The sequence below is a fragment of the Euprymna scolopes genome, chromosome 1 (genome assembly GCF_053919585.1).
Source record: "Euprymna scolopes isolate OS-2025 chromosome 1, ASM5391958v1, whole genome shotgun sequence".
Lineage (NCBI taxonomy): Eukaryota > Metazoa > Mollusca > Cephalopoda > Sepiida > Sepiolidae > Euprymna > Euprymna scolopes.
In genome coordinates, this window is record NC_136482.1 from 73,652,984 (window position 1) to 73,668,829 (window position 15,846).

The 15,846-nt window shown below is 27.6% G+C and overlaps 1 protein-coding gene across 1 annotated transcript in view; it reads right to left on the reverse strand.

The window, feature by feature from the left end:
* The window catches only part of LOC145242098 (glutamate receptor 2-like), a 1,575,989-nt gene that overhangs the window by 130,960 nt on the left and 1,429,183 nt on the right, over window positions 1-15,846 (reverse strand). The window contains exons 9-10 of the mRNA XM_080105053.1: window positions 11,420-11,530; window positions 10,282-10,354 (exon numbers count right to left, since the gene is read on the reverse strand). Coding sequence (XP_079961179.1) covers window positions 10,282-10,354; window positions 11,420-11,530 — 184 coding nt within the window. The remainder of the gene's footprint in view (window positions 1-10,281; window positions 10,355-11,419; window positions 11,531-15,846) is intronic.

Genomic DNA, 15,846 nt, shown 5'->3' on the forward strand with positions numbered 1-15,846 from the left:
CCCAATGGTTTACGTCGACTTGTGCAACTGCCATTGCTCAAAAGCAGCATGCATACCGTAGGTTTAACCGACATCAGTCCAGTTCAAACAGACTGAAGTATATAGAAGCTAGAAATAACGTTAAGAAAGAAATAGCGACAGCTAAGAGAGAATTTACGGAAACCACTAAAAAGCGCATCGAAGCACAAAAACTAGGAACTCGAGACTTCTGGAAAATCTACAACAGTGTAGTAAATAATGGGCAATCAACAATTCCCCCACTAACCAACAATCACGGGGTTGTCTCCTCAGCAACCGACAAGGCTAACATGCTTGCCAGTCGGTTTGCCTCAAACTCCACACTGGACCCTTCCAACCACCCCCTACCTGACTTTCCTATGCGGACAGACGCCACACTAGACGATCTGAAAACCACCCCTGCTCAGGTGCATGCTATCATAAAAAACCTTGACACCTCAAAAGCATGTGGACCCGATCTTATCCCAGCTGTGCTATTAAAAAAGTGCTCAGCCGAAGTAGCTCCAGTTCTCTCCAAACTCTACAACAAATGCCTTAATGAAGCTTGCTTTCCGGGCTGTTGGAAAACTGCTTCTGATTCAAGAATTCTGGCGAAAGGACAGACCCATCAAATTATCGCCCCATTACCCTCCTCCCACTTTTTGCCAAAATATTTGAGACCATAATTAACCATGCTCTAGTCCATCATCTTACAGATGCTAAACTACTGACTGACCAACAATATGGATTTAGACAAGCCCGTTCCACAGCAGACATCCTAACTGTGATCTCTGAACGTACATACCATTCACTGGACAAAGCGGGGGAGGGCAGAGCGGTAGCTCTAGATATATCTAAGGCTTTTGACAGGGTATGGCATGAGGGTCTCCTCAGTAAAATCAGATCATACGGTATCACTGGTAGAATACTTAACATAATTAAATCCTTCTTAGATAAGAGAAAAATCCAGGTTGTCCTCGACGGTCGTACATCTAAACAATATGATATAAATGCGGGGGTGCCCCAGAGTTCTATCCTTGGACCTCTATTGTTCCTGATATTCATAAATGACCTCGCCGACAACATTGCCTCTGAGATGGGTATATATGCTGATGACACTACACTCTATAGCAGGCACGACAGAAAGACGAATGAACACATTTCTAAAGAAATGGCAGAAACACTAGATGAAGACCTCCAATCTGTAGTGGAATGGGGACAAAAGTGGTTGGTCGCGTTCAATGCTGCCAAGACTAAACTAGTTTCATTCAGTAATTACAAGAAACCCTCTCTACCACCCATAGCAATGGCCAACGACTCTTTATTTGAGAGTCCATCTTTCAAACTCCTTGGCCTAACGTTCACAGGAAACATGAGTTGGAACAATTACAGTGAAGGCATTGCCAGGGCCGCTGCAAGAAAGGTGGGCTCTCTCTACCGTGCTAGAAAACTACTAACACCCGAAAGTATCCTGTACCTCTATAAGGCCACCATTCGCCCATGTATGGAGTATTGCTGCCACATCTGGGCTGGTGCATCTGCTACTAGTCTCTCGCTCCTTGACAAGATTCAAAAGAGAGTCGCAAACCTGATAGGCCCTGAACTGGCATCTAAGCTTCAGACTCTGTCCAATCGACGAAATGTTGCATCCCTTTGCCTTTTCTACAAGTATTTTAGTGGTGAATGCTCTGACGAACTGCAATCACTTGTGCCCCCACGACGTGAGCACCCTCGACAAACCCGACAGGCTGCTAAATCCCACCCCCACACTGTAGAGATCCCTAGATGTAAAAGATCTTTTTACTCCAATAGTTTCTTCCCCAGAACCGCTAGACTCTGGAATTCCATTCCAGGTCCCTGCTTCCCCAACAGTACTGACGTGCAGAAGTTCAAGTGTAACGTGAACCGACACCTTGCTGCCCAAATCCCTACATAGTACCCCAGTAGTTGTTGCCCCTGATAGTAGCCCCCTACACCAAAGTGGCAATTTGCCTTATTTGGGGTGAAAATGTAAAAAAAAAAAAAAAAAAAAAAAATTTTACCACTTCCATTGATCTTAACCGATTTTGGCCGTGACTTCTCAACAGAAAAAGTATAGAAATCTAAGATTATCGAGGAATTTGAGAAATAATAAGCCTATAACACACCTCAGATATTGTTCTGCCGTTTGTGCATATTATATTTGCATGAAATATCTTGATTTTTAATCCTATTAATGTCAAAATCAGACGGGAAAAAATGAGTTCATTTTATTTATATAGAGATAATTCCAAAAATAATGCGTGAAATTTTTTTAGTTTTCATATCCGCCGAAAAAGAAAACAAAAGCAAAAAGAACAAAGTTAGCGTCCAAGTGAAAAAAATAACTCAAACCGGTTTATAAAAAAATCGATGTCCCTAAAAATAAATTAAATTAAATTAAATATCTTATTAATATAAATCAACTTTAAATAATACATTTAAATAGAATACTTAAAACAATTCTCTCACTATAAACAATAACTATCACCCCGCTATTTAATAAAATCGATTTTCCTTAATGTAAATGCAAATGAAGTCATCTCTTAATCGTATATTTTGCAAGAATAATACTATATATATGAATGAATGAAATAATAAAGTAATGGCCCTTTTGTATATATTAATGAAATTGTGAACAAACACACAAATAAACAAACAGACAGGAATACGAATTTATATAGTTAGATATATATAGCATTTGTACTTGCGCTGAATGCTTGCACCATCAAAATTAAACTAGATTACGAGAAGTTAATCAATATACTGGTTTGAAATTATTCAAGTTTCCTTCCTTGCAGACTCGTTTTATGTCAACAAGTCATATCACTAAAAAGGTCAACAACAAGACTGAAGAATTGGATGATATGCAAGTTCTGCCATAACCATCGATAATCTAGATATTGTGACTCTGATTACAGTTTATTGCGCTAAATGAAACATTTTATAACATTCACCGATTAAAGTCATTAAGATGAAACTCGTCAAGAAATTTTCAATTCAAATCTGAAATGTTTTTATTTTAATCAAATTCGAAAACTTGCAGTTGATGTCATTTTTATGTTAAAGAATATTTGTTTGTCTGAATAAATACTTAATCATTTATTTTACATTGTGCATCTATATTTTCTTTAACCTCATACAGCCCTGATCAAAAAATTTAAGACTACTTGAACATCTTTAAAGAGATAGTTTTTTTAGGGATAGATTTTAAACTCCTCCCGCTTAAGATTACCAATACTACGATCTAAAAGGTTATGGACAAAAGCTACATTCCAAACATTCAGGAATTTACATTTTTATAAAATGAAACATTTTACACTTGATCAAAATTATGATACCAGGAGTGTAAATGATTTTTTTTACTTCAGTTACAGGTTAGCAATCACTACGCAAAGATGTCACGATACCTATAGCAAACTTAGCGAAGTTGCGTGTGCTTGAATTCGAGATTTCCATAAGCAAGGTTTGTCACAGTAGGCGATCGTAGCTAAGGTAACTCACAGTAAAACTGTGATTTGCAACTTTCTAAAGAATACTGAGAATATGGAAAAGCAAAATCCACTGGAAGACCTCCCAAAATTTCTCCTGCATTGAATAAGACGGGTTGTTGTGAAATACAAGGGACTTCCTTCTAGTCAATTTAAGGCACTTACAGATGCTGATTGAAGTCCAGTAGCTAACAGATGACACTTACAACAAAAGGCATGGTAAATAAAAACGTGTAAACAAATTCCTCCGCTAGGGTTATTGGGGAAAACTTTCTATATCCGACGTTCTAAATAGTTTCCAGGAAACCATAAAATTAAGAATCAGATTTCGAAAAAATAAATAATGTAAACAATCTTTTGTTTACTTTGAGAATTTATAAGATGAAGAGAGAGAGAGAGAGAGAGAGAGAGGGAGAGAAATAGAGAGGGAGACGGAGAGTGAGAGAGAGAGAAAGGGGGAGAGAAAGAAGGAGAAGATAAAAAAATAAAGATTAAGAAAGACTAATATAAAGATAGATTTTTAATGACAGAGGAAGAGATTTAGAGAGAGAAAATAAGACAGAGAGGGACATAGAGAGATTAAGAGACGGCGATTTAGAGAAAAAAGATTAAAATATAGTGATTTAAAGACAGATTAAGAGAAAGAGAGGAAACACACACACACACGTTTGCACGCACACACACACACACACACACACACACACACACAAATATATATATATTCCCTATAAACTTTGCAACTGCTGGACCGATTTTTATGAAAGTTCACGCAAACGTACTGTATGTATCTGGCAGAATTCTGAGATAGGTTTTGTATCGGAATGTTTTCGATCAGTATCGATAATCGATATTATAAAAAATATCCGATGACAAAAGCAACAGACGATTTGGACTATAGTAAACATTTTATACAGCCTAAGCATCACATTTGCATTTGAGAAGTTTTATCATCACACAAGCAGAAAGGCTTGGCATATAAAATAAACAGTAGGTTCATTAGATATGGTAGGGACGCGTTCGAAATGAATGTTTCTGTTTAGAGCACACTTTAACCATGGTACTTCACTTTTTTATTTTAAACTTAAATTCAAGCCATTATCGCCGCACAAGCAGAAAGGCGAAGCTTATAAAATCAACAGTACGTTCTTTTATATAAGAGGGGCGCGTTCGAAATGAATGCTTCTGTTGAGAGCACAGCTGGAACATGATACTTGATTTTTGCATTTTAAACTCTAATTCAAGCCGCTATATACAAATTAATTCCATGAAACCAACAGTAGGTTCTCTACATGGCAACATGGATTACAATCTACTGTGGGCCTAGTCACTGCGAGGAAGTATGTGAAGCTTCTTCTAGGTGCAACCCAACGAGCAGGCAATCAATGGATTCGATTGAAAAATGATTTCACCGATTTCGATGGCAATAAAAATATGGGAGTATGAAACATTTGTCATTCAATCATTTAACGTCATCTACCTTGCAATTTTTATGGATGATACCAACCAAGTATCACCCACTTTTATTAATTTTTATTGACTTTTATTAACTTTTATTAACTTTTATTGACTTTTATTGACTTTTATTAAATTTTATTGACTTCTATTAACTTTTATTGACTTTTATTGTCTTTTATTAACTTTTATTAACTTTTATTGACTTTTATTAACTTTTATTGACTTTTATCGACTTTTATTGACTTTTATTAACTTTTATTGACTTTTATTGACTTTTATTGACTTCTATTAACTTTTATTAACTTTTATTGACTTCTATTTACTTTTATTAACTTTTATTGACTTTTATTGACTTTTATTGACTTTTATTGACTTTTATTGACTTCTATTAACTTTTATTGACTTTTATTGACTTTTATTAACTTTTATTAACTTTTATTAACTTTTATTGACTTTTATTAACTTTTATTGACTTCTATTAACTTTTATTAACTTTTATTGACTTTTATTGACTTTTATTAACTTTTATTAACTTTTATTGACTTTTATTAACTTTTATTGACTTTTATTAACTTTTATTGACTTCTATTAACTTTTATTAACTTTTATTGACTTTTATTGACTTTTATTGACTTTTATTGACTTTTATTAACTTTTATTAACTTTTATTGACTTTTATTAACTTTTATTGACTTTTATTGACTTTTATTAACTTTTATTAACTTTTATTGACTTTTATTAACTTTTATTGACTTTTATTAACTTTTATTGACTTCTATTAACTTTTATTAACTTTTATTGACTTTTATTGACTTTTATTGACTTTTATTAACTTTTATTAACTTTTATTGACTTTTATTAACTTTTATTGACTTTTATTAACTTTTATTGACTTCTATTAACTTTTATTAACTTTTATTGACTTTTATTGACTTTTATTAACTTTTATTGACTTCTATTAACTTTTATTAACTTTTATTGACTTTTATTGACTTTTATTAACTTTTATTAACTTTTATTGACTTTTATTAACTTTTATTAACTTTTATTGACTTTTATTGACTTTTATTAACTTTTATTAACTTTTATTGACTTTTATTGACTTTTATTAACTTTTATTAACTTTTATTGACTTTTATTAACTTTTATTGACTTTTATTAACTTTTATTGACTTCTATTAACTTTTATTAACTTTTATTGACTTTTATTGACTTTTATTGACTTTTATTGACTTTTATTAACTTTTATTAACTTTTATTGACTTTTATTAACTTTTATTGACTTCTATTAACTTTTATTAACTTTTATTGACTTTTATTGACTTTTATTAACTTTTATTGACTTCTATTAACTTTTATTAACTTTTATTGACTCTTATTGACTTTTATTAACTTTTATTAACTTTTATTGACTTTTATTAACTTTTATTGACTTTTATTGACTTCTATTAACTTTTATTAACTTTTATTGACTTTTATTAACTTTTATTAACTTTTATTGACTTTTATTGACTTTTATTAACTTTTATTAACTTTTATTGACTTTTATTAACTTTTATTAACTTTTATTGACTTTTATTAACTTTTATTAACTTTTATTAACTTTTATTGACTTTTATTAACTTTTATTAACTTTTATTGACTTTTATTAACTTTTATTAACTTTTATTGACTTTTATTGACTTTTATTAACTTTTATTGACTTTTATTAACTTTTATTAATTTTTATTGACTTTAATTGACACTTCTATGTAAACTTTCATGCTTTGTTCTTCCTGTGATTACATATAAAACGTTCGAGGATATCAGAGCGCAGATATTTAACGCCGAGTGAGAATATTTTTTATTTCGATTCTTCTTCGAAATGGATACAGATATTGATTTCTATGAACTCACTATTTGAAACGTCTTCTAGTTTGGTAAAAAGACCTATTTAATATAAAATTTTCTAATGTTACTTTATAACATTCTATCGTAGACGTTTTGAATTTCTATATCAGACTAGAATTGAAACTTTCACCAATCAGAACCTGAAATAATAATACTGTTATTACAAACAGAAAGTAACCAGATATTATCTTGAAATTTTAGAAGATCCAGGCTAAAACATACAACCGATACGAGCAAAACTACCTGTAAAGAAATCTGAATAATTAATGGAAGTACAAAAATACACATCTGAAAATTGAAACAATTCTGTGTGATCCATACTCACTGGCTACGAAATCGCGGAAGATTTATTGAAAGAACAATACATCCTTAATACAATTAAAAAAGACACTTATATTGTTATGAGACTATATTACATCTATTCCCTCGTTAGATACAATCAAATGCCATTCAAGACGTCATCATTAGTTCAACTTGATAACTTATCCATCCCATGAGATCTGATTTTTATTAATGCGTTTGTGAAACCGTGTAAGACTGCTTGAGATCGTTTGAATTGATCATTATTATGCCATTATACATATATATATAATACATGTATTATATATAGCATACATAAGATATATATATATATATATATATATATATAATAGATTATTATTTTTTTTTATTAATTTCAACTGAAAGGCAGTCTTTATATCGAAGTAGATCAGATCCACATCCATTTAGGTGGTTTAAACACTCTTAACGTTTCTCGTGCTCAGCAATGTGTCTAGTAAAAAGCAGAAATGGCGCCAAAAATTTCGTTTATTGAAATGAAATACAAATTTATAGAAGAAAAAAGGTTAAAGATTTTTACAGTTTAGAATGTCTACAAATATAAACTGGATATCATATGCATCTATGATTCTAATGCTCAGTATGAAAGAATAAGGAATTGTCGAGATTTCAGGTTAGATTCTACTTCATGAATTTTCATAATGTAGCTCAATAAAGTCTATCTCTTCTATCTATCTATCTATCCATATATATATATATATATATATATATATATATATATACATATAATTTAATATATATATATGAGATGAGAAATCGATAAACATTCAAATCCACAATAGTTTATCTTGGCGTTTAGTAGTCGTTAAATGGTAATCAAATAAAATTATTTTTCATAAAGAATTAAATTATGTACAATCACCTCCAGGAGATTTTATAAAATACTTCTATAATTTGTCCGCTTATTGATTGTATGAATTAAACGTATTTTAATTTTCCCACACAAGTTTCAAAACCAAACTTCATCTGATTAGTACCCAATAAAATATTGAGTAATTTCATTCTGCGATTCTGGGTGCCATATGAAACAGGTTGCGTTACATCGTACAAACTCATGAGGCTAGATCATGACTTCAGAACAAATGAATAAAGTGATTGATAAATAAAGTTTTCAATTTAATTGGATGCAAATTATGATATATATTTACATATATGAAATTATGATATATATTTAAATATATGAAATTATAATATATATTTAAATATATGAAATTATGATATATATTTTAATATATGAAATTATAATATATATTTAAATATATGAAATTATGATATATATTTTAATAAATAAAATTATAATATATATTTTAATATATGAAATTATGATATATATTTAAATATATGAAATTATTATATATATTTAAATGTATGAAATTATGATATATATTTAAATATATGAAATTATGATATATATTTTAATATATGAAATTATGATATATTTAAATTTATGGAATTATTATATATATTTAAATATATAAAATTATTATATATATTTTAAATATATGAAATTATGATATATATTTAAATATATGAATTTATGATATATATTCAAATATATGAAATTATGATATATATTTAAATATATAAAATTATTATATATATTTTAATATATGAAATTATGATATATTTAAATATATGTAATTATTATACATATTAAAATATATGAAATTATTATATATATTTAAATATATGAAATTATGATATATATTTAAATATATGAAATTATGATATATATTTAAAAATGAGAATTATGATATATATTTTAATAAATGAAATTATAATATATTTTTTAATATATAAAATTATGATATATATTTAAATATATGAAATTATGATATGTATTTAAATATATGAAATTATGATATATATTCAAATATATGAACTTATGATATATATTTTAATAAATGAAATTATAATATATGAAATTATGATATATATTTAAATATATGAAATTATGATATATATTTTAATATATGAAATTATGATACATTTGAATATATGAAATTATTATATATATTTCAATATATAAAATTATGATATACATTTTAATATATGAAATTTTTATATATATTTTAATATATGAAATTATGATATATATTTTAATATATGAAATTATAATATATATTTAGATATATGAAATAATGATATATATTTTAATATATGAAATTATGATATATATTTAAATATATAAAATTATGATATATATTTTAATAAATGAAATTATAATATATATTTTAATATATGAAATTATAATATATATTTAATATATGAAATTATGATATATTTAAATATATGAAATTATGATATATATTTAAATATATAAAATTATGATATATATTTTAGTATATGAAATTATGATATATATTTAAATATATGAAAATGATGATATATATATGTAAATATATATTTATTTATATATTTGAATATATGAAAATTATGATATATATTTAAATATATGAAAATTATGATATATTTAAATATATGAAATTATGATATATATTTACATATATGAAATTATGATACGTATTTAAATATATGAAAATTATGATATATATTTAAATATATGAAAAGTATGATATATATTTTAAAATATGAAATTATGATATATTTAAATATATGAAATTATGATATATATTTAAATATATGAACTTATGATATATATTTAAATATATGAAAATTATGATATATATTTAAATATATGAAATTATTATATATATTTTAAATATATAAAAGGCTTCATTCAAAGAAATCGATGACTTCCGCTTAATCATTTTTCATTGGACGTTCATTCCTTGTACCATCTTGTTCCTATATTGAATCTTTTTGTGCAAATTAGATGGCGTATTAAATAAATTAGATGGCGTATTAAATAAATTAGATGACGTATTAAATAAATTAGATGCCATATTAAATAAATTAGATGCCGCATTAAATAAATTAGATGGCGTATTAAATAAATGCATTAAAAGAAAAAGCAGGCGTGAATTCGGGAGGAAGCCAGCACGAGAAACCGAGAGCGCGTCTAATTGGGTGTGGATGTTATTATATGGTGAGGATGTAAGTGGTGAGAGAGAGGAGGCGAAGTACAAACCCTCGTACTTATCATTCCCAATGTATGGTTTTCCATCGGGAGAAAGCTTCTTATTCATCAAGAACGGTGGAGACTGAAAATAGACAAACAAAAAACATACATTGAAACAAAAACAAAAGCAAAAGAAGAGAAGTATTCTAAAGGCAATTATATTATTACAATTAGTGAGGGTTTACATAACTTTACTATACCCCAAGAAAATGATACTGCGAGGGGCATTTCAAAAGTAATGTCTCCTATTTTTTATTCCACCTCAATGGATAATAGGAGTTGATTTATTATGATGACTGAAATGTTTGAAAATTTCATCTCTCTGTTGCAGATATTGACGATGTGAGACTAAGAAAACTACCCCCCTCATGGAAATACGTCAGAAGCAGAGATTAGCCATTGAATTCCTGGCAACAGTGCATTGAGAATAATGGTTACTATGTAGAAAAAATACATTCTGGAGCACAAAAAAGTAGCTCGGTTTAATGGTTCCACTCCCGTCTTCATAGCTCTAACTTTTTGAGTTCAAAATAGTAGGCTTTACTTTTGGAACGACCATGCTATTACAAGTAACATGACATATATGTTTTCGTGGCCAACATTTTTAGCCATGCAGTTACAATGAATATCATATTTTTCGTTGTATCAAGCAATTTATTAGAATTTATTTACGCGCACAAACTCAAATGATGGCTTAAACAGAGCTAAAATAAGATAACGAAATACCAAGGTATACGGCATGAAAAGAAACCAGAATTTTAGGAAGATCTCCGACATTCTAATAATTATAAGAACAATCTAGTTTACGAGAAAATGTCAAAAACTACTTGGTGAATATACCCGGTGAACCAAGTGCGAACAAGAAACATACAGTTGCAATGTAAGCAATATTGCAACAACCTAAATCAAGCTACTGTCGAGTTTAATGAGGTTATCTAAAATATAGTTTCGTAGAAGTTCACAGAAACAGAAATCATTAGATACAATAATTTTCATAATAAAGCATACAATCATGAGATAATTACTGCGTTAGAGCGCTCAATTAGCTAACTGAAAGGATATTCAATAATTTTGATTAATATCTTTCACTCTTACTAATAACGAGGTGGATATATTCATAAAATGAACGTAATGAAAATGCAAATACCTCAATGCTTGTTACTATGAGTGTTTTGCCGGGTATACTGAAGTTGTGTTCGACATCGTTTCCTTCAACAAGTATTTCATTAAAACCCCGGCTTGGTGTCCAATTACCGATCTGGAAATAAATAAAATAAACACATTTTATAATATACAACACATGATAATATAACAGAATCATACGGAACTAAGTGCCACTAACAATACATTTGTCAAAAACGGGTTCAAAGTTTCGCGATTTTTACATTGTAAAAACTAATAAAGATATTTGTTTAGGGTCTAATGAAAATTAAATGTAATACCTACACTATCACATCATGTTCATTTTTACAATGATAAAAGTTCTGATATAATTATGATTGTCGTGAAAAATGAAAAGTAATACCTACACTATCGCGTCATGTTCATCTTTACAATTATAAAAGTTCTGATATAATTATGATTGTCGTGAAAATGAAATGTAATAGCTACACTATCACATCATGTTCATTTTTACAATGATAAAAGTTCTGATATAATTATGATTGTCGTGAAAAATGAAATGTAATACCTACACTATCACAGATTGTTCATTTTTACAATGATAAAACCTCTGATATAATTATGATTGTCGTGAAGAATTAAATGCAATACCTACACTATCACATCATGTTCATTTTTACAATTATAAAAGTTCTGATATAATTATGACTGTCGTGAAAATGAAATGTAATACCTACACTATCACATCATGTTCATTTTTACAATGATAAAACTTCTGATATAATTATGATTATCGTGAAAAATGAAATGTAATACCTACACTATCACATCATGTTCATTTTTACAATGATAAAAGTTCTGATATAATTATGATTGTCGTGAAAAATGAAATGTTATACTTACACTATCACAGCATGTTCATTTTTCAATGATAAAAGTTCTGATATAATTATGATTGTCGTGAAAAATGAAATGTAATACCTACACTATCACATCATGTTCATTTTTACAATGATAAAAGTTCTGATATAATTATGATTGTCGTGAAAAATAAAATGTAATACCTACACTATCACAGCATGTTCATTTTTACAATGATAAAAGTTCTGATATAATTATGATTGTCGTGAAAAATAAAATGTAATACCTACACTATCACATCATGTTTATTTTTACAATGATAAAAGTTCTGATATAATTATGATTGTCGTGAAAATGAAATGTAATACCTACACTATCACATCATGTTCATTTTTATAATGATAAAAGTTCTGATATAATTATGATTATCGTGAAAAATGAAATTTAATACCTACACTATCACGTCATGTTCATTTTTACAATGATAAACGTTCTGCTATAATTATGATTGACGTGAAAAATGAAATGTGATACATACACTATCACACAATGTTAATTTTTACAATAATAAAAGATCTGCTTTAATTATGATTGTCGTGAAAAATGAAATGTGATACCTACACTACCACATCATGTTCATTTTTACAATGATAAAAGTTCTGATATAATTATGATTGTCGTGAAAAATGAAATGCATCACCTACACTATCACGTCATGTTAAGTTTTACAATGATAAACGTTCTGATATAATTATGATTATCGTGTAAAATAAAATGTAATACGTAAACTATCACGTCACGTTCATTTTTACAATCTGATATAATTATGATTGTAGTGAAAAATTAAATGTGATACCTACACTATCACATCATGTTCATTTTTACAATGATAAAAGTTCTGATATAATTATGATTGTCGTGAAAAATGAAATGTTATACTTACACTATCACATCATGTTCATTTTTACAATGATAAAAGTTACGATATAATTATGATCGTCGTGAAAAATGAAATGCATCACCTACACTATCACGTCATGTTCAGTTTTACAATGATAAACGTTCTGATATAATTATGATTATCGTGTAAAATTAAATGTAATACCTATACCATCACGTTATGTTCATTTTTACAATGATAAACGTTCTGATATAATTATGATTGTCGTGAAAAATTAAATTTAATACCTACACTATCACGTCATGTTCAGTTTTACAATGATAAAAGTTACGATATAATTATGATTATCGTGAAAAATGAAATGTAATACCTATACCATCACGTCATGTTCATTTTTACAATGATAAAAGTTCTGATATAATTATGATTATCGTGAAAAATTAAATGTAATACCTACACTATCACGTCATGTTTATTTGTACAATAATAAAAGTTACGATATAATTATGATTGTCGTGAAAAATGAAATGTAATACCTAACCTATCACGTCATGTTCATTTTTACAATGATAAAAGTTCTGATATAATTATGATTGTCGTGAAAAATAAAATGTAATACCTACACTATCACGTCATGTTCATTTTTACAATTATAAAAGTTACGATATAATTATGATCGTCGTGAAAAATGAAATGTAATACCTACACTATCACAGATTGTTCATTTTTACAATGATAAAACCTCTGATATAATTATGATTGTCGTGAAGAATTAAATGCAATACCTACACTATCACATCATGTTCATTTTTACAATTATAAAAGTTCTGATATAATTATGACTGTCGTGAAAATGAAATGTAATACCTACACTATCACATCATGTTCATTTTTACAATGATAAAACTTCTGATATAATTATGATTATCGTGAAAAATGAAATGTAATACCTACACTATCACATCATGTTCATTTTTACAATGATAAAAGTTCTGATATAATTATGATTGTCGTGAAAAATGAAATGTTATACTTACACTATCACAGCATGTTCATTTTTCAATGATAAAAGTTCTGATATAATTATGATTGTCGTGAAAAATGAAATGTAATACCTACACTATCACATCATGTTCATTTTTACAATGATAAAAGTTCTGATATAATTATGATTGTCGTGAAAAATGAAATGTAATACCTACACTATCACAGCATGTTCATTTTTACAATGATAAAAGTTCTGATATAATTATGATTGTCGTGAAAAATAAAATGTAATACCTACACTATCACATCATGTTTATTTTTACAATGATAAAAGTTCTGATATAATTATGATTGTCGTGAAAATGAAATGTAATACCTACACTATCACATCATGTTCATTTTTATAATGATAAAAGTTCTGATATAATTATGATTATCGTGAAAAATGAAATTTAATACCTACACTATCACGTCATGTTCATTTTTACAATGATAAACGTTCTGCTATAATTATGATTGACGTGAAAAATGAAATGTGATACCTACACTATCACACAATGTTAATTTTTACAATGATAAAAGTTCTGCTTTAATTATGATTGTCGTGAAAAATGAAATGTGATACCTACACTACCACATCATGTTCATTTTTACAATGATAAAAGTTCTGATATAATTATGATTGTCGTGAAAAATGAAATGCATCACCTACACTATCACGTCATGTTCAGTTTTACAATGATAAACGTTCTGATATAATTATGATTATCGTGTAAAATAAAATGTAATACGTAAACTATCACGTCACGTTCATTTTTACAATCTGATATAATTATGATTGTCGTGAAAAATTAAATGTGATACCTACACTATCACATCATGTTCATTTTTACAATGATAAAAGTTCTGATATAATTATGATTGTCGTGAAAAATGAAATGCATCACCTACACTATCACGTCATGTTCAGTTTTACAATGATAAACGTTCTGATATAATTATGATTATCGTGTAAAATTAAATGTAATACCTATACCATCACGTCATGTTCATTTTTACAATGATAAACGTTCGGATATAATTATGATTGTCGTGAAAAATTAAATTTAATACCTACACTATCACGTCATGTTCAGTTTTACAATGATAAAAGTTACGATATAATTATGATTATCGTGAAAAATGAAATGTAATACCTATACCATCACGTCATGTTCATTTTTACAATGATAAAAGTTCTGATATAATTATGATTATCGTGAAAAATTAAATGTAATACCTACACTATCACATCATGTTTATTTGTACAATAAATAAAGTTACGATATAATTATGATTGTCGTGAAAAATGAAATGTAATACCTAACCTATCACGTCATGTTCATTTTTACAATGATAAAAGTTCTGATATAATTATGATTGTCGTGAAAAATAAAATGTAATACCTACACTATCACGTCATGTTCATTTTTACAATTATAAAAGTTACGATATAATTATGATCGTCGTGAAAAATGAAATGTAATACCTACACTATCACGTCATGTTCATTTTTACAATGATAAAAATTACGATATAATTATGATTATCGTGAAAAATCAAATGTAATACCTATACCATCACGTCATGTTCATTTTTACAATGATTAACGTTCTGATATAATTATGATTGTCGTGAAAAATGAAAAGTAATACCTACACTAT